The 24,410-nt window shown below is 56.9% G+C and overlaps 2 protein-coding genes and 1 long non-coding RNA gene across 3 annotated transcripts; 1 reads left to right on the plus strand and 2 right to left on the minus strand.

Moving 5' to 3' along the window:
* LOC110256037 lies at nucleotides 1,058-14,674 on the plus strand. The gene is made up of 2 exons (XR_002337205.1): nucleotides 1,058-2,240; nucleotides 14,100-14,674. It is a non-coding gene; the product is annotated as an uncharacterized LOC110256037 (long non-coding RNA).
* On the minus strand, nucleotides 7,661-10,393 carry LOC110256036. The gene is made up of 2 exons (XM_021067307.1): nucleotides 9,575-10,393; nucleotides 7,661-8,013 (listed from the first exon to the last, which is right to left on the minus strand). Exons 1-2 carry the CDS (start codon nucleotides 10,153-10,155, stop codon nucleotides 7,860-7,862), a joined length of 735 nt encoding a protein of 244 aa, XP_020922966.1. The 5' UTR covers nucleotides 10,156-10,393; the 3' UTR covers nucleotides 7,661-7,859.
* Nucleotides 14,631-24,123, minus strand: CA4 (carbonic anhydrase 4). Its single transcript, NM_001243920.1, is given in 8 exon segments — nucleotides 14,631-14,981; nucleotides 15,775-15,941; nucleotides 16,333-16,399; nucleotides 16,645-16,737; nucleotides 16,835-16,980; nucleotides 17,977-18,132; nucleotides 19,063-19,116; nucleotides 24,008-24,123. Coding segments are annotated over 8 exon segments (936 nt in total). The 5' UTR covers nucleotides 24,066-24,123; the 3' UTR covers nucleotides 14,631-14,786.

The following is a 24,410-nucleotide window of genomic DNA, read 5'->3' on the forward strand; positions in this document are numbered from 1 at the left end:
GGCTGCAGCGTATCAGCTCTTTCACCCGGTGAGAAACCAAGCGAGCACTCGGAGAGGTGGAGAACTCAAGTTTATTGCCGGCGGGCTCAGAGGAGATCGCTCTCCAGAGTCTGAGCCCTGAAGAAGGGCTTCACAAGGCTTTTATGGGCTAGTTCTTCCAGGTCCGTGCTTGGCAGACCAGAGTGAGAACTGGCAAAGTAATAGAGGCGGGAGCAAGTTTTACAGAAGCAGATGTGTGGGGGAGGGGTGGTTAGGGGCAGTTTGGCCAGATTTTGCTTAGTCATCATGGCCAGGGTGTCTCCTTTCTACTTTTTTTTATCGAGACATTTTCTCCTACAGAACCAGTTCTTTTTAACTCTTCTTGGCCCATGGAAGTTCTGGAGCCAGGGATTCAACCCAAGCCACAATGCTGGTCCTTAACCACAAGCCCACCAGGGAACTCCCTTTTGGAGGTGGGGGGGAAGCCAGTTCTATTAAAAGTGCTTCACATTGTCAAGTATTTTGGCATAGTTGTAAAACATTTTCATTTGAATCTCTTAAATTCACACTACTCTGAGACCATGCGATTTTTTTTTTTTTTTTTTTTTTGTCTTTTCAGGGCCACACCCATGGCATATGGAGGTTTCCAGGCTATTAGTCTAATCAGGAGCTGTAGCCGCCAGCCAATGCCAAAGGCACAGCAACACCAGATCCGAGCCGCGTCTGCGACCTACACCACAGCTCACAGCAACGCCAGATCCTTAACCCACTGAGCAAGGCCAGGGATCGAACCCGAAACCTCATGTTTCCTAGTCGGATTCATTTCCACTGCACCACGACGGGAACTCCAGACCATGTGATTATAAGCAATATAATTTGTGTTAGTTATAACTGAACTTTATCTTCTTTGTCTTTTTTTTTAAAGCCCTCAGGTGCAGCATAGGGAGGTTCCCAGGCAAGGGTCGAATTTGAACTCCAGCTGCCGGCCTACACCTCAGCCACACCAACTCGGGATTCAAGTCTCGTCTGCGACCTACACCACAGCCACAGCCACACCAGATCCTTAACCCACTGAGCAAGGCCAGGGATCGAACCTGAACCCTTATGGATCCTAGTCGGGTTCATTTCCACTGTGCCACAACAGGAGCTCCTGAACTCTCTCTTTCATGTACCCAATCCACTTTTGCCGAAATTTCTCTTGAGAATGAACTTTGGACTTTACCACAAGCCCAAGAGGAATGCAGATGGATGCTGGGCTTCAAGTGCTCCCAGAAGATCAAAGGAAGTAGGGGAAAAGCAAAAAGGGACAAGGCAGGAGTGGGAGGGAAAGTGGAAGGGCTGTGGAAAGGGCTGGAGAACAGAGAGGAGGGCCCAGAGAGGAAAAGGGACACCAGGCTGGTGGAGGCACCCAAGACCCCTGGGAGCCCCGGGGTTGTGGGGACAGTTGGGCTCTTCACCTCTTTACAGCAGGATCCTCTGAGCTGATGGCTAAACCCCAAGAGGCCTTCCCCATTGAGGATCAGCAGGGACCCTCACCCCACCCCAGGATGATCAGGAGATGCCTGTGGTCTGGCTGCTCCAGCCCCTCGTTCAGGGTTGTCCTCGTAGCAGACACCATGGAAAAGCCATGTCGCCCTGCCTCTTGCAGAACTTGGGGCAGGTCACTCGTCTCCCCTGCCCCTCGTTTCCCTTGTGAACTGTGAAGGGTTTGTCTGAGGTCAGTGGTCTTCAGCTTTTATGGCGAAACAACATCAGGACAGGACCCTTTGCCCCAGCTGCATTTTATCTGAAGCAAGGACGGCTAAAGCAGGTGAGGTTGGAGTTGCTCTAGGTTAAGTAAGGCTGGGGATGGGGTGTTGCTCAAGCAGCTTCTGGAGATCTGGATCAGATGTTCAGCAAAGCACCCTGGACCCTGACGCATTCAGAAAGCTGACCACAGGAAGGAGTTCCTGCTGTGGTGCAGTAGGTTAAGGACCTGGCATTGCTGCGGCTGCAGCATTGGTCACAGCTGTGGCTCGGATTCGACCCCTGACCCAGGCACATCCCTATGCCGCAGGTGCAGGCAGTTAAAAAAAAAAGCCCATGATGCAGTGCTGCAGCACGCCCTGAAGAGCTCCCAGAAAAACGGCCCCCAGCCGCAGCATTCTCAAATCCAAATTCGTGTGCCCGATGCCCAGTGAGGCTAAACAAATGCAAACGTCGGAGTCTGGAGCAGAGAAAGGCGTATTGACTGAGAGGGCGGTGACCATGAAGAACAAGAGGTAAGTTTGTCTCGTATCTGTTTTGCTGGCTGGGCTGGGCATGAGGTTTTTATAGACAGAAGGGTGGTGGGTGCCTGATCGGCTCGTGCACAGTTCTCTGATTGGCGCGTGGCGAGATAACGGTGACGTTTTGCGAGACATCAATCACCCGGTTCCCACCGGCCCCGGGTCTCCATGCTAGTGGGCAGCAGGTAGTCCCCAGCCTCCGCTGGGTGTGGGTCTTAGTTTCTGCAGAATATCTCAAAGGCGTCAGTTTATGTTTATATCTGACTTAAAAGTCAGATGACTTTTATGTGTATCCTTTGAGGAGGAATTAGGACTCTTGTAGAGCCAAACTGTTGTTTCTGGACTGCTTTCCCCTCGCTTCCCTAATTAGTCACTGCTTGAACCTGCTCTTTAGAACTCAGGGAAGGCCTTGAAGACCATGATTTTTTTTTACAAATAAGAACCAGGGCGGGTGGGGGGCGCTTTTTGTACCCACAAGGGACCCACACGGTCCTGCCCCATTTCATCAGGAGAGCAACTGCGTCTCAGCAGGATGGGCCTTTCTAAAGCCATCTTGCTACTCTCAGTACATCCGGGCGGGGGAGGAAAAGTCCGCCAACTAGAGCAAGAGCCAGTCGACTCCCCTCCCTCCCTGCAGAGACCACGGGAGCAGCCTGCAGCTGGCTGGGTGTCTATAGGGAGCCAGCCCCAGGGGCTGTGGCCTTTTCCTGCCAGGTGGAACAAGTTACTGCTGCCACTCCTTGTTTGCAGAGCGCCCCGTGGCTTGGAGTTGCAAATAAACATCCTCTCACTTGGGGAGAGATAGGAAAGGGAGAGGGCAGCATTTATATCACTCATCTATCAAATGTTTATCAGATACCTATGATGTGGCAGAAAGCATTGTCCTGCGCTTGGAATGGGGAGATAAGTTGGAGAAGGCATTTAGCCATCGAGTGGACATGTACTGCTTGCCAGACCCCACGCTCTGCCTGTTTCCTTCATCATTTAATGATTACCATAGCTCTGGCAGGAATGAGTTATCTTTTTATAAATGAGGAAATTGATTCAGTGAGCTTAAGTCTCTTGCCCAGAGGGTCACACAGACAGAACAGTTCTGAGCTGGCTTCGACTCCAGATTAATCTGACTGATTCTACACCCCACGCCACCCCTACTTGCCCCGGAACGGGAGAGTGTGATCCACCGCTTAGCAACTTCTGGCAAGACCGTCAGTCACCTTGGGTCAATCACCCTGAACCCCTAAGAAGGGACGAGGGTCATCATTATTGTGTTGTGATCATCGCTGAAGGAGAAGGTGAAGCCCTTTTACAACCGATAACTCGGTATTATTGTTACATAATAAGAAGGGGAAGTAGGTGTCCTGCAAGCAGCTTCCGCTTCCTCCCCCTTTTCCTGGAAGATGAAAAACTCTCTTGAAGCAAATAGCCATGCAGTGACTTTTTTTTTTTTTTTTTTCTTTTTAAGGCCGTACCCGCAGCATATGAAAGTTCCCAGGCTAGGGGTCAAATCAGAACTGCAGCAACAGGCGCAGCAACACCAGATCCAAGCTGCATCTGCGATCTACACAGCAGCTCACAGCAATGGCAGATCCTTAACCCCCTGAGTAGGGCCAGGGATCGAACTCGCGTCTGCATGGATACGAGTCCGGGGTTTGTTCCCGCTGAGCCACGACGGGAATTCCCATGCAGTGACGGTGGAGGGAGCCTGATGTCCTAGGTCTGTTCTCTTCACCTCTGGAGGCCCAGGGCCTTTAGGAGCTGAACTAAGGGCGGGAGCGGGTGTAGAAGGGGGGGTGGACTAGGGAGGGAGAAAGAAGGGACTCGGGCAGGTCAAGGCCTCTGGCTCCAAGCTGGACTTTGGAATGTCTGATAGTATCTTATCAGGGACTTAGCAGGGATGTGATCATTCCAGAGGCAGGATGGGAAAGACCAGGACTGAATGGGCTGGATTTGGGAAGGCAGCCACCCGCCGCAGAAGCCTGAGAATCCCGTGCTCGCCACTGGCCCCCGGCCAGCCCGGCTACCTGAGACGCCTGGACACCAAGGACAATGCCTCCTCCCTTCAGCTGCAGCCTTTTCCTTCCTGGCCTTTGCTGGGAAGGGAGGGAGAACAATTGAGCCTGACCCAGGTGTTTGCGCTCGTGAGCCGGGGCTCCTAAACCAAATAGCACATGTCCATCCGGCCACCCCAGCAGACCCATTGCGCAGCGGGCAGCTCCTCAGCTGCCTTCCATTCAGTTCAGACTGTGCTGAGTCCCAAAGTGACAGCCCGCTGTCTTTTCCCCCCAGGGTTTATGAGCCCAGCTTTGATTTTCTTATCTCTCCTCTTTGATGAGAGGCCTCCGTCCAAAACTGATGTATGTCAAAAGAGAGAGACAGAAGGGAAGAGAGAAAAAAAGGGGACAGTTGCTGCTGTGGTGCAGTGGGTTAAGGATCCAGCTGTGTCTCTGCTGTGGCGAAGGTTCAGTCCTCAGCAATGGGTTAAGGATCTGGTGTTGCTGCAGCTGCGGCTCAGATTCGATCCCTGGTCTGGGAACTTCCATATGCCATGGAAGAGGAGAAACTATGCCTAATTTGGATTCTTGTACATAACCAGTATAAGTTTGGAGGGAAATCTAAACTCCCCGATTAGAAAAGAAACCCTGGGAGTTCTCACTGTGACTCAGTGGTAATGAATCCAACTAGTATCCATGAGGACATAGGTTTGATCCCTGGCCTGGATCAGTGGGATCGATCCAGCATTGCCTTGAGCTGAGGTGTAGATCACAGGTGTGGCTCGGATCTGGTGTTGCTGTGGCTGTGGCAGAGGCTGGCAGCTCCAGCTCTGACTCGACCCCTAGCCTGGGAACCTCCATATGCCATGGGTGCAAAAAAATAAAATAAAATGAAAGAGCCACTGAAGCCAAGGGCGTGCAGCACTCCTGAGGGGACACCCCCCTGGGAGGGGCAGCATGGCCACCGCCCCTGACAAAGGCTTGGTTGAAATGTCTCATCTTGTAATCCTGTTTGCATGGGTTAGTTTGTTGAGGAAACCGTTTCCTTATCTAGAGCGCAGGCCAGCCTCATTGAGTTTCCTGAACTTGAACCGTCGCCAAATTCCACTCAGCAGCGTCTCTAAACCAGCTTCTGTACCAACTGTGCTGGCTTGGCCCAAACAGCCCTGGGCTCAATGAAAGCTCTCTCTCTGGGATGATGTAGGTGTCACTGGATCTTTCTCTTACCCTTGCAAAACCCCACTTCTCTGTGTAGACATGGACGGCAGCCTCGGGAGGGTTCTCTTAATGTGCCTTTTTTTTTTTTTTTTTTTTTGCTTTTTAGGGCCACATCTGAGGCATATGAAGTTCCCAGTCTAGGGGTTGAATTAGAGCTATAGCGACAGGCCTACACCACAGCCACAGCAACATCAAATCTGAGCCAGGTCTGTAACTTACACCAAGGCTCCCGGTCACGCCGGATCCCCAACCCACTGAGCTAAGCCAGGGATCGAACCTGCATCCTCATGGGCACTAGTCAGATTTGTTTCTGCTGCGCCATGATGGGAACTCCTCTGTGTGTCTTAAACGGGTCTTTCAGCTGCCACGTGGTGTCCACCTGAGCTTTTAGGCCCCTTCATCCAACTCCACCCCCTGCCTCCCCCACAGACTGGGCACTGGGGGGAGGGACCCACTCTGGTCACTTCTGCTCCGAGGGAGCGTCCCCAAAGCCTAGCCGCTTTCCCCACATGCCAGGGTTTGGGTGCAATTGCTCTTCTGGTTTTTCAGAGGTTGCTCCCACTCCCCTTATGACCCCGACATGAATCCCAGAGGCTGAGCGAGAGAGAAGCCACACAAAGCTCTGCAGCCCTCCGCCCTCTGCAACTCTGGAATCTCACTTGGGCCCAGCGTGTCACGCCCAACTCCTCTCCCTTAAGAGAGGCACCCCCAGGGGGCCACTCAGGCGGCCAACCCCAGCGGGACTGTCCTACCACCCTCCAAGCCGCCCAGATGTCACTCAACCTGTGATGGCTGTGAATCCACAGCTGAAACTAGCCTGAAACCCTGCCTGGACCTGCAGCCCCTTGGAGCCTGGGCAGGCCCGCAGGACGGAGGGGCAAAGGGACTTAGGGCCCCGAGGGCTGGAAAACAGACTCCCTGGAGGGGACACGTGGTGCTCGGGGGACCAGTGGAAGCAGAGGATCAAGCACCTTGTACACCCAGGCCTCACATGTGGAAACAGCTGTTCAAACTCTAACAAAACCAGATTGATTGTGTCAGTCCCTGAAGGAAAGTCTGCATAAATAGAGCTCGGAAAAACCAGGCTTATCTCTCAGGATTGCCCAATGGGCAAGGTAAATATTTAGTCCCAGCCCTGGAATAGTGCCTGCTAAGTCTGTGCTATCATTCTGCCCTTTATTCATTCTGCTGCGTGCCCTGCTCAGTGCGGCCAGCCCTGCCCTGGCACTTCCATCCTCTGGCTCAGAGGGGATCCTCCAGTCCCCTTTCAGGATCTTGGTGGGGGTGAAGTCAGGGTGTGGGGAGCAGAGGCTGGGGAAGGCTTCTCAGAGGAGTCACTTCGAAGCCGGGTTTTGGCTGCTGTGTAGACCTCATGAGACAAGCCACAGGCAGGCAGGGGAGGGCCAGGGAGCACATTCCAAGTCTTAGAACGGCCCGTGTCCCCAACCTGTCCGATTGGCTCGGTGCTTTCTACATCCAAGCTTCCCTCTAAAAGAGGACTCCCTACGGACTTCCCGCCATGGCTTGGCGGGTTTTGAAACTGACTAGTATCCATGAACATGCAGGTTTGATCCCTGGCCTCGCTCAGTGGGTTGGGGATCCAGTGTTGCGGTGAGCTGTAGTGTAGATCACAGATGCGGCTCAGATCCCACGTTGCTGTGGCTGTGGCGTAGGCTGGCAGCTGTAGCTCTGATTCAACCCCTAGCCTGGGAACCTCCTGATGCTGCGGATGTGGCCCTAGAAAGACAAAACAAAACAAAACTGTTAAGAGAGGACTCCCTAGAAGCATTTTCAGGTCAGCAGCTCTCTGTTCAAGCAAGGACTCACTGGCTGGCAAGGGGCGAGCTCCTTTCCCTGGCTAAGCCTCAGTTTCCTTCCACAAGTGCTGCTAAGAGGGTAGTTTGAGCATCAGATTCTCTGGGTCCAAATCCTACTCTCCTTGCTAGCCCTGGGTCCCCGTGTCTTTCATCTCTTTGTCTGAGAGTGCAGAATATAGAAATGCCCACATCAGGAGTTCCCGTCATGGCGCAGTGGAAACGAACCCAACTAGGAACCATGAGGTTGCGAGTTCAATCCCTGGCTTTGCTCAGTGGGTTAAGGATCTGATGTTGCCATGGGCTGTGGTGTAGGTTGCAGACGCGGCTCGGATCTGGCGTGGCTGTGGCTGTGGTGTAGGATGGCAGCTACAGCTCTGATTCAACCCCTAGCCTGGGAACCTCCATATGCCTCGGGTGCAACCTTAAAAGGACAAGAAACCAAAAAACAAACAAACAAACCTGCCCATCTCAGAAGGACCAAGAGAGAGCATGTCAAATAGTTTCACCTGAGTAAACGCAAGCTGGTCTTATTAGCCTGTTATTTGTGCAGCGCGGGGCGTGGCAGTGCCTGCCCCAGAGAGTTCTTCTTAGCAGGCATTGGTTGTGAGTCTTCTTCGTGCTCTGCGCTGTCCGGACAGTTGAGTCCCCAGGCGTGGCTTCCTGGGGGGCCGATGGCGTTCAGTGGGCAGCATGTTTACTAAGGAGTTGCCTCCAGGTCCAGCACCTGTGGAAGGGGGGCTGCTGGAAGCAGGATTGAGAAGGATGAGAAGTGGAGCAGCCACATGAGTGCGGTGGTAACTTCCATGGGCGCCACCGTGAGCTCTGAAGCTGCAGCGGCCGTTTGGGGTTACCCTAAATGGGGCCCATACTTTAGTCCCCCTTCCCTGCCCCGTTGATCCGGCTTTGGCTGGGGGGCTGCAGAAAGGAGTGTGACTTTGGAGTTCCCATTGTGGTTCAGCAGTAACAAACCTTGAGGATGCAGGTTCGATCCCTGGCCTCCCTCAGTGGGTTAAGGATCCGGCATTGCTGTGAGCTGTGGTGTGGGTCACAGACGCGGCTTGGTTCCCAAGTTGCTTTCGCGGTGGCATAAGCTGGCAGCTGCAGCTCCAATTTGACCCCTAGCCTGGGCACTTCCAGATGCCACACATGCGACCCTAAAAAATAAGAAAAGAGAAAAGGAGTGTGACCTTGAGCAAAGGGGCTTCCTCTCCCTGGAGAGGCCAGCAGCTAAAGGTGTCTGTACTCTGGCAGCACCCAGAGCTGGGACCCGCTGCTGCCGATCCTTGCAGGGGACTCTGAGCTTGTGTCCACCGCAAGCAAGAAACCAAATGTGAAAATCCCCACAGTCCGGGAGCCGCTGTTCCAGTGGAAGTTGACAGTTCTAAAGGTCGCCAGCCGAATTAAACGCGACGAGGTGTAAAGTACTTAAACCAGGGCCTTGCGTAACAGATGAGGCCTGGGAATAGTGTTCTCGAAGGTAAACAGATCTGGGAGGTTACAAGGGGAAAGGTGTCTAATGTGAACCCAGGGGATGTGGCCAGCTACCGGCCTCCAGATCCTTCTCTGCCTGCACCCCAGGCTGTGAGCTGGACGGGCGTTCCCGCCCTGACGGTCCCGCTCCTCTTGAGTCTCTCAGTTTGTAAATAAAACCCTGGCATCGCGCCCCTTCAGACCGCACCCCCGAGACGGCAGCCAGGCGCTGCCTGAGGGCTCCCTTCCGCACGAGGTGGCTGGGATGATGGGTGGGAGCCCGGCTGCAGGAAGGGAGCCCTGGCACATCCAGCCTCAGGGAGGGGGGCTCGGGCCCAGACCAGGAGAGGAAGATAAAGCGATTTCCTTGGCACCAGCCTCTCCCAAGTCCCTGGAAAACAGTGGGGGGAAATCCATGGGCAGAAGGGCCTGTTCCAACGCCCTTCGGAAGCCAGCCCTCCCCACCGGGAGCCTGATAAACCAGAATCATCTATTCTGGAGGGAAACCCATTGACCAGCCCGCTAGCAGTTCCTGGAAGGTGTGGGCAGCTGGAGGGAGAGGGGGGATGGCCAGAGGGGGAAGGGGTGGTGGTCTCAGCCTCTGGGCCCTTCTTTGGTCCCCCCTTCTCCCTTGGCCTGTCTCCCTGGGGTAGGTGGGGTGCGGGTTAGGGTCATTAGACCTGGTAAACCAAATACACGACACCCAGTGCAATGTCAGTTTCAGATAAACAACACATGATCTTTCACTGTAAGCGCGCAGCTTGGAAGGGATGCACTTCTGTGTGTGTGTGTGTGAAAATGTAGTCGCCGTTTAGCCGCAACGCAAACGTACCTGGCAACCCTAGCTGGGTGCAGGCCAGGTCCTGGGGGAAGCCTGCAGCACATCCAGGACAGGAGAGGCCCACTGGCAATCAGCAGGTACGGAGCCTGTGCTGGAGAGCGGGGGACGTGGGCCCGTGAGACATCCCAGCCACTTGGGAAGAAGGAGGGGAAGGGCCAAGGAAGATGACATGGGAACCCCGTCCCCAGCCCAGTCCATCCCACAGCAGGAAAGCAGACACCCAGCCAGACCCCCCCCACACCAACAAGGCAGGGATGGGAGACAAACGGCAGCCTGGGCTTCCACTGGCCCCCTTGGTTCCTCCTGATGGCCTGGGTGATTCTAGGCCACGCTGGGCAAAGGTCAGACTGGGAAATCTGGCTGGGTGTTCTGTTCTGGGCATGGGTGGAGTGCTGGGGGGGGATGTCCCTGCGTGTCTGGCAGGGAGACGGCCCGTGGTGTGCGTGAGGGGGTGTGTCTCCCCCAGGGAGGAGCATCTCTGTAACCCCACCACGCAGGCCACTGACCCCAGAGGCAAACCAGCAAATGGCGCCTCTGGCTCCCACCCTCCGCCCACTAGTCCCTACCTCCATCCCCGAAAGCAGCCGGTGAAACGGGACCCCTGTCCCCAGCCCAGTCCATCCCACAGCAGGAAAGCGAACACCCAGACCCCTATACCCATCTGTAGGCCCCACGCATCCTTCAGTCCTCCCTCTCCTAGGGAAACTGCACAACTCAGATTGTGACTTGAGCCCATGAGCTGGGACCTTCACCCAGACTCAGACGTGAACCCATTGTTTTCAACTTTTTTTTTTTTTTTTTTTTTTTGGCTTTTGAGCGCTGCACCCATGGCATATGGAGGTTCCCAGGCTAAGGGTCGAATCAGAGCTGTAGCTGCCAGCCTGTGCCACAGCCACAGCAATGCCAGATCCAAGCTGCCTCTGCGACCTACACCACAGCTCACGGCAAGGCTGGATGCTTAATCCACTGAGATCCCGTGTTGTTGTGGCTGTGGTGTAGGCGGGCAGCTACAGCTCCAATCTGACCCCTAGCCTGGGAACTTCCATATGCTGCGGGTTTAGCCCTTTAAAAAGAAAAAAAAAGGAAAAGAAAAGAAAAATGACCAAAGTCCCCTCACTTATCTAGTCAGTAGGGAACAGGGACTCAAATCCATGTCTGTGCGGCTCTGGGGCCCCAGCTCACTGCCTGTGTTTTAGGTCTGGTCCTGCTGTACCTGAAGAGTCTGCTCTCCCATCAGGAGTCTTAGGGGATGAAGTTCCCGTCGTGGTGCAGTGGTTAACGAATCTGACTAGGAACCATGAGGTTGCAGGTTCGATCCCTGGCCTTGCTCAGTGGGTTAAGGATCCAGCGTTGCTGTGGCTCTGGCTAGATCCCTGGCCTGGGAACCTCCATGTGCCACGGGAGTGGCCCTAGAAAAGGCAAAAAGACAAAAAAAAAAAAAAAAAGAGTCTTAGGGGAAAGACACCGATGGGGATTTGCTCCCTGAATCCTCAGTCCCTGGCACAGAGGAAATAATACTGCAGCCAACACTTGGAATTTGAGTCCTCAGGCGGGAGCAGGGCTCTGAGGAAGGAATTGGCTTGTGACTTGTCTGTCCTGTCGCTCCCTCCAAAGGAAGCCCCTCCCTGGGTGCAGACCGGCCGGGACATGTCCTTGGTCCCTGGAGGAGATAATGCCTTTGTCCCTGTTCAGATAAATAAACAGAGCCACTAGACCTCGTGTGGTGCAAAGGTGCAGGAGCAGCGCCCCACCCACCGACGCAGGCCTGGCCTTCCTCTCAAGGTCACCAGGAGGAGCCTGAGGACAGTGAGGCCCAGTTTGCCAGAAGGGCCGAGCTTAGCCCATTTTGCAGGGGGGTAAAATGAGCCCCCCCCCCCCCCCCCAGCAGAGAAGCCACATCGCCATTCCTGCCAAATTACCTGCTTCCCTGCCTCTTCCCACCAGCCCCAACCCACATAGGGGCACAGAGCCTCAGGGTCACACGCCCCTGGGGTGCCATTCAAAATGCAGTCTCTGTACAGACACCCCCCGGAGCTGGGTGACACAGAAGCCTTTATACTTCCATGTGCACGTGTGCACGTCCACCACCACCACCCTCGACTCTGGGGCCCTCACAGGCCCTTCTGCTCTCCCCCCACCAACGCCCCCACTTCCCTTCCCCCCCACCCCTGTACTGTCAGATCAGAGCCACAGGAAGCAGGGCCAGCAAGTGTGCAAACTGAGAGCCAAGATGGGGAAGTTTATTTTCTAAGAATCATCTAAACACATGGGGAATATTTTTAGCCCCTGGCAACCTCCCAGATGCCAAATCTAAACAGGGGGCCAGTGGACCGTCCGTCCGTCAGGGATACAGAGCAGCACGTGGAGACAGGGTGGGACAGGGGGCTGCGGACCCCACCCTGCCCCTGGGTCAGAGGTCGGCTCCCTCTGATGACTGTCAAAGGAGAAAGCTGGCCGTGGAGCTGAGGAGGTGCAGAGAAGTGACCCCAGGTTCTGCCAGGCCCCAGAGCCCCTCTCTGGGTCTCGGCATCCTCATCCGTGCAACGAGAGAAACACCACCCTTATAGGATGGCCCCAGCGGGCACTCAACAACTGTGCATCATGGGACCTCAGAGAAGTCAGGAGGTGGCCCAGACCCTCAGCCATGGAGACTTCCCCAGGCCTGGCCAACTGCATGTGTGTACCCATTGCGGGCCCAATGCAGGAACCCAAGGGGTGTCAGAAGCGAATGGAAGTAGGAATGGGGGGAGTTCCCCTGGCGGTGCAGCAGGTAAAGGATCTGAGGTTGCAACTGCTGTGGACTGAGCTGAGTCAGGAGCCAGGTGGGGTGGGGCCCAAGGAGCTTAGAGCACCTGCTCCAGAGAGGTGGGTCTGTGTCGGGGGGCGGAATGGAAAGGATGAAATTCCTCAGAAGAGCAGGCTCTCAGAAACACAGCCCATCAGCCTTGCCCTCCAGGGTGCTGGGGCCAATTCCAGGGGTGTGACTGCCCGCTCCCGCTCAGCTCCTGCTCACGGGGTGACCTGCCAGCAGTGACCTTGCTGAGTTGTGCTAACAGCATCTGCACCAAGCCTCCAGGGGAGGGGAGGGCAGGCGGAATGCTGGGAGGAGGTCTGAGCCCTGGGCCCTGGACAAGCTGTGCCCATTCTGGCCCCCACTGGCCAGGTTCATTACCATGGGGTCAGAGGGATGGGGGAGGGTCGTGCGCCTTCTCCCTGGAGTTGTGGCGGCCAAGGTCTCCTCATCTCCAGCCAAGAGCTGGGATTTCCTGATTCTGCTGCCCCATTACTCACAGAATGTTACCTTGAGGGCAGCGGTGGGGACAGGGGTTGGGTGGAGTTGGGGGGGGGGCGTTCAAGATTCTGTGAGCCCCAAGCCTGGGAGGGGGAGGGGCTGGGGGCAGCCTAGATCTTAGATCCTCCCCCCAGGCTGCGTGGGAACCAACCGAAGAGAACAGGTTCTGGTCCACACAACCCCCTGCTGACACAAGCTGCCTGCTATTGCTATAGCAACGGGAATATCACCACCACCCCCCAACCCCCACGGCTGGCTGTGTGGTCACCAGGAAAGGGAGGGGGTGCTTATTCTTTGTCACAGAGGAAAAAGGGAGAGGGAGGCCTACGGGGGCGGGGGGGGGGGACACAGCCCTTCTCCCTCCCCCCAGGCTTAGCTGGGGCGGTCAGGGACTCAGAGGGAATCGGAGTGGGGGAAGGCTTTGGGGTCACCTCCTCCAACCAGCTCCCCTCCACAGACCCAACTGCAAGCCAGGGCTTCCCCTAGCCTGGTTCCCCATCTTCCTGTGGGAAGCTCATCACCTCCAGACGAGAAGCCTGTTAGGAGGCCCAGCTTCACCCGGCAAGGCCAGTTCTTGGCTTCCGCCCCGCTTCTCACACTTCTCCGAAACCCATCTCATGTTCCTCCCCAAATCCAGCCCTGTCCTGAACAGTGAGGTCTCAGAGCCTGGGGCCCCTCAACCCCTGGCTCCCAGGACCCAGGACCAACCTGTGAGACCCTTATTTCTTTCTCCCCTGGTTTTCTGGACCCTCCTCTCCGGATCTGCAGCCTCCGAGTCTCACTCCCTCTTTGGGCCCCAGGAAGGAAAAAACCACTGGAGACAGATCTTGGGGTAGGGAGGGGTGCCTTCATTGGCGCCCTTAAGGGCCAAAGACCCTAGGATTCACCAGCCAGCACCCCCGCTACTGCAGCTGGCTCCTAACTGCTCCCCCTGCTTCTCACCCCTGCAGCCCCTGCGCCAACCCCCCCTTCCTCCTCCCCAACTCCCTCCCTCCACTCCCTCCTTTCTCTTCCCCCCTCCCCTCCCTCCCCCCTCCTCCCCCTCCCCTCCCCTCCCCTCCCTGCTTGAACACTTGCTGGCCTCCAGATGGCCTCCCTTTCCAGCTTCCTTCAAGTCTTCCCTCTGCCCCTTCCCACCCGCAGACCACCTTATCTTGCCGAATTAGCTTTCTTTGAGCTTCCTGCCTTCTGAGACCTTGTACCATGTGTCCGTTTTATTTATAGTGTCTTCCCCTAGACTGTGCACTCCAGGAGGACCCGCATTTCAGTGTATCTCATTCCCTGCCGCAGCCCCAGTGCGGAGAACACAGATGCTCAAGAAATCCTGGGGCAAATAAATGAACCCCGCCGCCCACGCTGCCTAGGCCGCCCCCACACACGACCTGCCCTCTCCACTCCCTGGTACCCGGCAGAAAGCGCTGGCTGGGTCTCAGCTGGCTTGGCTGCAGCCTCACAGCACGGCCTCCACCCAGCCTCCAACCAGCCTCCTCTTCTTCTGGGCTGCCGCCTCCCCCCCTTATATAATGAACAGGCTGCCCTGGAACTTGTCCAGCTCTCGCTGTCTCGGTTCCCTTCCCCACCTCTCCAACCGGGATGTCCACAGCGAACTGACAAAGGCGGGAGGGGTGCCCTGGGATCCCTGCTAGAAGAATCTCCAGGCCCTAAGGCCCCTCCCCTGGCACGGAGTTGAGGCAAACAGGGCAGCGGGAGTTGTGAGAACCAAAAACAGACATGAGAAAGGTTTCTGCAAAAATATATCTAATAATATTTTGGGGGAGAATATTTATTCTTCCATAAAATATCCAAAAATATTTTAATCATCATCAAAGTGCAACCTGGGAAGCCTGAGGGACAGAGGCCCCAGCCCTCTTAAGGGCTGAGACCAGAGGTCAAGTGTCCAGACGTGAGCCATCAGGGGAGGAAGACTGCCACCAGGCAGGTGAGCACGGGCGCCAGCAGGGTGGGCAGCGGCAGCGGAAGCAGCTGTCCTGGAGCCTGGGACTTGAAAACCTGGCGCTGTCCCCGGGGCTGCAGGGGCCTGATGTTGTCTGTCATTGACACTTTCTGCTCTTTGTCGTAGTACAGCTTCTCGGAGAATGTGAGGATCTGTGGAAGGTACAGGCTCAGCAGGGACGGAGGAAGCAAGTGGCACGGCTGTGTGACCTCGGGCCGGTCACCTGGCCTCTCTGAGCCCTCTCAGGTTTTCGTGCAGAGGAAAAGAGGGCAAAGCGCTTGGCATCGGTGGGGGGCTTAGCTCTCATTAGCGTCCCTTAGCCATGTAGCCTCCCAGCTCTGGGTTTTGAGGGCCTATCATCACTAGTTCCATGTGGAAGTTACCGGCCAGGGACCAGATGCAGCCGTAGCCACGACCCAAGCTGCTGCAGTGACAATGCTGGGTCCTTAATCCACTGCGCCACAAGAGATCACCTATAATTACTATTTCTTTCCTTTCTCTCCCTTCCTTCCTTTTTTTTTTTTTTTTTTTTTTTTTTTTGTCTTTTTAGAGCTACATCCAAAGCACATGGAAGTTCCCAGGCCAGGGATCCAATTGGAGCTACAGGTGCCAGCCTACACCACAGCCACAGAAACGCCAGATCTAAGTCGCGTCTGCGACCTACACTGCCGCCCTTAGCAATGCCTGATCCTTAACCCACTGAGCGAGGCCGGGGATCAAACCCACATCCTCATAGGTATTAGTCAGGTTCTTAACCCACTGAGCCATGACAGGAGCTCCTAGAATTACTATTTCTATCCTCACTATCACTAAAGAACAGCTTGGGCTCGTGTTAGCCCCTCCTGGGGGGCTTGTTGAGTCCCAGATGGCCAAGCCCACCCCGAGAGGGATGATCTCTGGGGAGCTGGGAGGCGGAGGCTGCACCCTCGGCTGGGCCCTGTGTACCTGGTTCTCGTGGAGCTGGATGGGCTCCTGGAACACTGTCCAGACCACCTTCTCGTCGCAGTCTGGTGTGGTGAGGGAGCCCAGATAGCGGAAGTAGTGCTTCAGGCTCTCCTTCTTGGGGAGCAGGTCTGAGATGCTGAAGCTCTGGTTCATCATGGTATTCATATCTGGGGGAGAGAGCTTACACCCTCACACACCGCGCTTTTTTTTTTTTTTTTGCTTTTTGCTTTTTAGGGTTGCACCCACCCCTGGCATATGGAAGTTCCCAGGCTAGGGGTCCAATCGGAGCTGCAGCTGCCGGCCTACGCCACAGCCATAGCAACACAGGATCTGGGCCGCGTCTGTGACCTACACCACAGCTCATGGCAACACTGGATCCTTAACCCACAGAGCGAGGCCAGGGATCGAACCTGTGTCTTCATGGATACTTCCATACACCGCACTTTGAGAGCACAAGCTGCCCGATCATCCAGACCTTCCTTTGTAGGAAGGAGTCTCCTCCCTACTTCCCGCTCCCCCTCCAGCCCCTCCACCCGCCTCCTCCCCATCCTCACTCACTAGGTCTCGGGATGTAGGTCAGCGCCTCCACCAGGGGCTGGAAGTTATTATTTTTCTTGCATCCGGCCTGGAATGAGAGGGAAGGGCTCTTGAGAGAGGCCTGGAGGGAGCCGGTGGCAGCCACCAGCTCATTCTCTTGGTCTGGCCCTGAGAGGTCCTGGGCTCCCCACCTGGGGTATACAAGACACCGAGAAACACGGGGGAAGCTGGTTGGGGGGGCCCTTCCCTGCCCCCTCCTGCCTGGCTGGGATCCCAGGTCTCTGGATCCTGAGAGGCAGCCCCCGGGACCCTGGGGAGGGATGGTGTTCGCACCTCCACCATGAAGGCCAGCACTGCGATGTCGTCCTTGTGGTCCTGGTTCTTGTTCTTGGATGTACCACTCTCTTTCTCATGCACGATGTGCATCTGGTAGGGGGTGAGAAGGATGGAGAGAACCCGTGAGGGAGCTGGACCGCACACCCAGAGCCCAGCCAGGGCACCGGCCCAGGGAGAGGTCCCTCACCTCCATGGCGAAGCGTTCCCCATCGAAGCTGTGCTCTGAGCCCATATCCAGCACATTGGACCAGTGCAGGTGCAGCTGCTTGGCCCGGTACCGGGCTGCCAGTCCTCCTCCAGAAATCGTGGCCTTGTCCTCCAGCAACACCATCACTGGGGGACGCAGGAGATGACAGAGTCCTCGAACCCACCTCCGCTAGCCTCTCCCAGCTCCCCCCAGGCAGGACTTTCTCTCCCATCTCCCACCTTCACTGGCTCCCGTCCTGGGCCCGGAGGGATGGGATAAGTGGCAAAGCCGTGGACCTCCCCGTGGTCCCTCACTGGCCTCCCTGCCCGCCTCTCCCCTGCACAGCACACCCTGCCCAAACATGCAACTCAGCCGGGTCCGCCCCTGCTTCCTCCACTCGAGGTGCCCCCGTGTTCTCAGGGCCATGTCCAAATGCCTCAGCCCTGGGCAACCTGCCTGACACCCAGCTTGGCTGACCCTGGGCTGGCTCTGGTCCCTCCTGGCTTCGTTCTGTGCTCCAGGCACACAGGGCCACATGCAGCCGGCTGAACACCCCAAGCTGTTCCACGCCTCTGTGCCTCTTTGTACCTGCTGTTCCTTCTTCCTAGAACACGTCCCCTTCCCCACCCCCAGGCTGCTCCAACTCAGGATTGAAAACACTGCTAGAATGTTCCCTTCTTTCCCAAGCCCTCCCTGCTTCCCCTTCTCCTCCCCTCCAGGGCTTTTCAGCCTCTCCCCAAAGGGTGAACCGGGCCAGAGTTCCTATTGTGGCTCAGGGGTTATGAACCCAACTAGTATCCTTGAGGATGAGGGTCCATTCCCTGGCCTCACGTCGTGGGTTAAGGATCCGGCGTTGCTGTGAGCTGTGGTGTAGGTCGCAGAGGTGGCTGGGATTCAGGGTGGCTGTGGCTGTGGCGTAGGCCAGCGGCTACAGCTCCCTTTCGATCCCTAGCCTGGGAATGTCCATATGCCACAGGTGTGGCCCTAAAAAAAGCAAAAAAAAAAAAGAAAGAAAAAAAAGGTGGACCTGGCATGTCTACCCTCCCCAAAGGAGCCCAGCCCTCTAGTCCTTGGGGAACTTGGGTCCCAAGAGCAGGGGCCCCTGCCGTCGGGGGCCTCCCTCTGGCCTGCCTGAGACCTACCCGAGTGCCCGTTGTTTTGGATAGCCCACTTCTGCTTCGTGTCGTAGCCGGAGAAGTGGAAGTCTCCCAGCTTTGGGTCCACCTGTGCCTTGGCAGTGGCAATGTTGATGGGTGACTGGTTGTCCTTCTGGCAGCTACTACCCCACTTGTCTGGCCCTGGGCAGAGAGAGGGAGGGGGCGCTGGGAGTCAGGGATGCCTGGCACTGGGACGTGGCATCCTCTGCCCCACTCCGGTCAGGCCCTGGTGCCCAGCCCCTGGGAGGGTGGGCAGGCCGTGCTGGGGGAATGCCCGCACAGAACTCTGCCCCCTGCCCTGGTTCTTCCTCCACAGACAGCCACACACACAGACACGCGGAGCCCGTGGGGCATGGTGTGGGGCCAGGTGGGAACAGGCTGTGAGCGCTGGGGTAGGGGACTGCCTCAGATGCTGCTCTGTGAAAGGAGATCCTTGGTAAAAACCTGTTTCCTGGGAGCTCTGAGGTTCAAAGGACATGGGTGGGAGAATGTGTGGAAACCCTGGAGTCCCCTGGAAGGGCTGCTCGTGAAAAGACCCCATGATGCTAAGCTTCCCCAGAGCCCCAGGGGGATGGGGGAGCCAGGCTCCTGCACCTGGTACCTGACCCCCTCAGCCGGTGGAGCCCAGGACTGCAGGAGTTGGGGGCTGGGGGGCGATGCCCAGTCACCAAAACAGCAGAGAAACAGACTGTGCCCCAGGGAGACTGGGCAGCTTTGGAAAAAGTGCAGAGAAGCGCTTCCCAGGTCCACCTGCCGGGACCAACTCTCCGCTTTGTCACCAGAAGGAGCAAAATGAATGTCTCCCTTTGATGCTGCTGCTGATTTATTTCACAGACAACCACAGGGCTGACCTTCTTGGTAACAAAGGTGATGATGAGAGGTCTCAGCAAAGACTCAGGTCACTCTGTGTTCCTGGTTCCCTGAGCACCAGGTGCATGCATGTGTGCGTGTGCGTGTGTGTGTTAGGAGCTGATATCCAACTGGGGCCACCATCACCTCTCATCATTCCCACCCTCTCTGGGGCTCCATTTCAACCTGACTGGTCCCTACCACCAGCCTCGATGTACTTACCCAAGCAGGTGAAGTTGGAGGGCTCAACTTGAGTCTGGTAGCACCAGTGTGACTCTGGAACAGAGTGAGGAAGGACATGAGGCTTGTGCAGATGTGTCAGTGTACTCTGTACACACACATCTTTATGATTGCAGGCAAACCGTGAGTCATGAGTCCTAGGGGTAGAGCCTGGCTTGGGATAGGATGCAGCATTCCTGGGGTCTTGTCCTGGGGGACAGAGAGCCCAGGCAAAGGAGGCTTAAGAAGAAGATGCAGGGGAGCTCCTGCTAGTATCCATGAGGACGAGGGTTCCATCCCTGGCCTCGCTCAGTGCGTTAAGGATCCAGTGTTGCCATGAGCTGTGGTGTTGGTTACAGATCCAGCTCGGATCCTGGGTTTTTGTGGCTGTGGTGCAGGCGGGCAACTACAGCTCCGATTCAACCCCTAGCCTGGGAACTTCCATATGCTGCAGGTACACCTTAAAAAGACAAAAAAAAGAAAAAAAAGAAAAAAGAATGCAGGAATGGAGAAAGAGATGGTCAAGCAGCCAGGCCCTAGGCATCCCTGACCTGCAGCTAATCCACTGGTCCTCTGGCCCAGGGCACTGTCCTCAGTGCAGCCGAAATGCCCCGAGGCCCTTGAGGGCCCTCCAAGGCTGGTCAGCTCTAGCCAGGACTAGCCTGGACCCTCTCCATCGGCTGCTCCTCAACCTCTCCTCCTCCTCCTGGCATCCCCCACCTCAAGCCTGGGAGGGAGGCTCTGGTGAGAGGGGAAGAGGAGGATTAGGGCCTGGCCACCCCCTTCCTCGGACAATACGGGCCGCCTTCAGCCTGGCTGCTTTCCCGGAGTGGAGTGGCCCGGACGATGGGGGAGATTAGGTTGGCCCCTCCCCGAGACACACACTGTGCTGCTATTAAGACCCATTCTTGGCGAATTGCTCATAGTCCTGCAGGAAGGAAGGTAGCCAGGCCATTTACCCTGTCCACCACCCCGCAGTCCTGGTGTTTGGGGCCAGAGAGACTCGTCTTCCAATCTCCCCAACTCAGGACAGGAGGACAGGCATCCCCGAGAAAAGTCTGCACGGGCGAGGACCGCTCACTAAGGCGGGGTGAGCTGTATGCGTGGGAACCCTCTCCTCTGCACTTTCTGCTGAATGTTTCTGAAAACCTGAAACTGGTCTAAAATTAGTCGTTTGATTTTTTTAAAAATAAAGGCTCTGCCAGCAGGGTGGACAAAGCATTTGATCCGAGCCGAAATTCTAGCAGGGGCGCCTTAGGAGCTGGGGGTTTTAGGAGCAAGTCCCTGAATCTCCCTGAGCCTCCGTTTTGCCGTGTGTGAAATGGAATGAAGACTACCCACCTCACAGGACTGCGAGGGGGATGAGAGGAGAGATGCAAGAGAGCATCCCAGGCAGCCTGGAAGGGAGTCGAGTCCCCCTTCTCCTCCTCGCCGCCCCCCTCCTCCCCCACCTCCTGTCGGGGTGCAGATGGCCAAAGTCAAGGGAGGGCAGAGAGGAGAGAAATGAAGTGAGCTGGAAAGAACTCGGGGATGAGGCAATTCCTAAGAAAAGCGCTGGCTTCCCGCTCAGCCCGAGCACACCCATCCCCGCCCAGCACCCCCTCCTTTGGGGACCCTGGAATGGGGCTGGGGCGGAGGAGGCAGGCTCTCCCTAGGGGGTGGGAAGAAAGCCTAGAGCTGAGCCCCTAGAGGAATGTGGCCACTTTTGCACACACTCCGGGCCCCTCAGAGCCACGGTGGGCTTCTGAGTTTCCCAGCCCTGGACCAAATGCTTCCTCTACCCTGCTGGCCCAGCCTCTTTCAGAGATGGGCAGTCCCTGCAGTGTCTTCCCTGTGACAGACTGTCCCCTGCCCCAGGCAGGGCTCTGCTGCCCCTGGGAGTTGCTGCATCTGGGAAGCCCCAGGAGGGTCACCTCTGCAAAGGGCAGTGGCCACTTCCCATGCCATCTGTGCGTGGGCAGAGCTCTGATGGGTCTGTCACGCAGCCTCCAGTCCTGGCTCTGACTCTTGCTGGTTCTCTGCAGGAGAATCTGTTAACTCTTCTGAGCCCACTTTCTTCCTTTCTTCCTCAAGCTACCAAACTCCCAGGCCAGTGTCTGTGGACACACTGGAGAGGCAGTCGTTGCACCCAGGGAAGGCTCCCTGTTGCTATTCTCCCGCATCTCCACCTCTCAGAGGTCCTGAAAGCAGAAGGGGCCTCCTTTTTTTTTTTTCCCCTTGTCTTTTCATCTTTTCTAGGGCCACTCCCACGGCATATGGAAGTTCCCAGGCTAGGGGTCCAATCGGAGCTGTAGCCACCAGCCTACAACTCAGCCATAGCAATGCGGGACCCAAGCCGTGTCTGCAACCTATACCACAGCTCACAGCCACGCCGGATCCTTAACCCACTGAGCGAGGCCAGGGATCAAACCCACAACCTCATGGTTCCTAGTCGTGTTCATTAACCACTGAGTCACGATGGGAATTCCAGAAGTCAAGCTGGCCCCTCTTCTGGACCAAAGCCCAAGAGGAAGGTGTTCCAGGGGAGGCTTGCTTGAGCCAGAATCCTCAGGCACCTGCTCTGATGGGTGGAACCCCCTCCAGCTTCCTTGGAGTCCATCTGATCCAGGCTGAGCTTTTCTTAGGCATTCGCTCTTTTCTGCTTCTGGCTACAGCTCCTAGATTTGTAATGGTGACCTCTGATGTACTGTCTTCATCACAGAGACTTTTGACCTGCTTGGTTGAATGCCCTTGTAACTACCCTCTTCAGGAAGCAGAAGCCAGGGAAACATGCTGTTGATGAGGTCAAGGTGAGGGTCGGGTCTGTGTTTGGGGGCTGAAGGCATAGGCTGGTTTTCAGGGGTGGCGGGCTCGCAAACCAGCTCAGGCTGCTGTACTGGTTGATGAGAGGGCGGCCCTTGCAGACAAGGGCCACCACATCCAAGAGGACGGGGAAGGAGAGGACCTATGCCCAGGCCTTAGCCCTGGGTTCTACCCGGAACCAGAAATGGAGTGAGAGAACTAACAACCCTGCCAGTCACCCAGCCTCTGGCCCCCACTTTTGACTTCCCTGCCACCCCAGCCCCCTGCTTGAGAGATGACTGAAGGTCTCCAGTGGACCTTGCTCACCCCACCCTCCCACTGGGCGGGGGTTGGGTGTGAGATGGGGTGTGGGGGAGGAAGAATCCTGAAACCAGCTCAGCAAAACCCAAATATGCCCTGGGCAAAGTCTCAGCAGCTTCTGGCCCGATCTGGGGCTGGCCCCTCCCTTCCTCCTCTCCCTATGGCAGTAGATGCTCCAGGGACTCGGCTGTGCAGACCGGTCCCTCTCCAGCCTCAAGGTCCCTTGGGGATGAAATGGAGGAGGAAGCAGGACCCCTCAGCAGCTCCCAGGCAGAAAGCACCAGCGCCTACGGGGCGCACAGCTTGTGCGAGGGGGCGGCTGAGATAGATTCCTGGCTGGCTGGGCTCAGGCCCAGAGGTAGAGCCATTACAGCCATGTGGCTGTGGAGCGCCTGCCATGTGCCACGCGTACACTGCACTAGGCACCTTATACCCACTGACCCCATTGAATCCTTAGAACAATACCTGAAGTCAGCATTACTCTATTGCGAAGTGAGGAAACAGGTTAAGTGAGTTACCCAAGACCACACAGCTACAAAGCAGCCACGTCAACTGCAAAGTGTTTCTCTTTCTATAGCCCAGCTGCTGAAGCAGACTTTTTTTCTCTTTTTCTTTATTTTTAGGGCCGCACCCACGGCATATGGAGGTTTCCAGGCTGGGGGTCTAATCAGAGCTGCAGCTGCCAGCCTACACCACGGGCACAGCCACACCAGATCCGAGCCCCATCTTTGACCTACACCCCAGCTCACGGCAACACCGGATCCTTGAACCCACTGAGCGAGGCCAGGGATTGAACCTGCATCCTCATGAACGGCCAGGTTCAGTGAGGTTCTTCATCCTCTGAGCCACAGTGGGAGCTCCCTGAAGTAGGTTTCAAACCTCCTGCACTACATGTAAAAATGTCCCTGAGTTTTCTCCTTCCTTCTCTCCTAGGAAGGGGGAGGGAGTGCTCCAAGATGCCCCTCACATCCCACAAGGGGCCAGCCAAGCCCTCCTGTAACCACCACACACTAGTTCCCAAGGGCATTCTCACCCCATGCCTCCAAGGGAGGAGCATCCAGCTTTAGACAGGAGGTTTGGCCACGTGGAGCCCAAGGACCATCTGAGGGGCATCTGAGTTGAGGCCTGGCAGATTCGGGCCTGCTTCCAGGGAGGTGGTTCCCTCCAGGGTCCCAGAAGTTGCCCTCGATTGGATCCCTGTGTCCAGACGCTGGAGGCGCCTTCAGCTCCTTATCAAATATTAACACCCCTCTCCTGCCACCTCCCACCTAGGCGAATAATTAAGAGCTTGGTCTCACTATTAATCTTTAAACGAAAATCACCCTGGCCGGAAAGACCGGCTTGGCCGGGACCTTGGGTCTCCGGATGCCCCCCGCCAGGCTCCCAACACTGCTGTGGAGGTGAAGGGTGCTGGCAGCCTCCGGGTACAAAGAACCCAAGGTGGGAAGCATGGAGGACAGGGCCCCACCGCACCCTTGCTATGGGCCGGGGACAGCCACCTAGCACTGAGCCGCCACCGGATGGACAGCGACCGATGACGGACCACGGCGCACCAGAAAGGCGGGACGTGCCAGAAAGAGTGATAAACGGAGGCATGCGTGGAGGCGGCTCGGAGAAGCATCCTTGCCCCAGACCCGCACGCCACCTGGCCGAGGGCCATCGGGCCCCGCACCCGGCCGCCGCCCGGCACACACGGGTCCTCGCTCCCCGCGCCCGCCCCACCCGGCCTCCCTGCTTCCGCCCTTCGAGCCGCCCCGATCGCCCATGGGCGCAGCCTAGGCGAGGGGCGCGGGGCCGGGGCGCCGAGGGGCCACCTAGGGGACCTGGGGCCGAAGCCCGCGCTCACCTGCGCGGGCCCAGGGCCGGGCGGCGGCGAGGACCAGGAGCGCCAGCAGCAGCCACATCCTGCGCAGGAGCTGAGATGCCGCCGAGCCGGGGGTGCCGCGGTCATGCTGGCCGGGGTTTTATAGCGGAGCCGCGACGAGAGGGAGCCCCGACAGCAGGATGCGGGAAGCGGCTCCTCCCCCTGGCTGGGCGTCTCCTCCCTTGCCCCAGATCTGAGAGCCTCCGCTCCCTCACTTGCGCTCCCCGCCCCGCGCCGGGCCACCTTTCACCCGGTGCGCGGGGCCCGCTCACCCACCCGCGGCCCCTCGGCTCAGGGGCAGCGCTCTCCTCCCTCGCTCCTCCCCTGTCCCACACCTGGTCTCAGCTCTGGGACCAGGGGAGCGACTCGGCAAGGTACTTGATCC

The sequence above is a fragment of the Sus scrofa genome, chromosome 12, assembly GCF_000003025.6.
Source record: "Sus scrofa isolate TJ Tabasco breed Duroc chromosome 12, Sscrofa11.1, whole genome shotgun sequence".
In the NCBI taxonomy this organism is placed as follows: Eukaryota; Metazoa; Chordata; class Mammalia; order Artiodactyla; family Suidae; genus Sus; species Sus scrofa.

Excerpts from the sequence above, each read along its gene's own strand:
- LOC110256036 (XM_021067307.1), bottom strand. The coding sequence starts at position 10,155 with ATGGAGGTAGGGACTAGTGGGCGGAGGGTGGGAGCCAGAGGCGCCATT. Across the intron at positions 8,014-9,574 it reads CACCCAGCTAGGGTTGCCAG|CAGCCCCCCTTCCACAGGTG; the intron begins GTACGTTTGCGT and ends TCCTGCTTCCAG.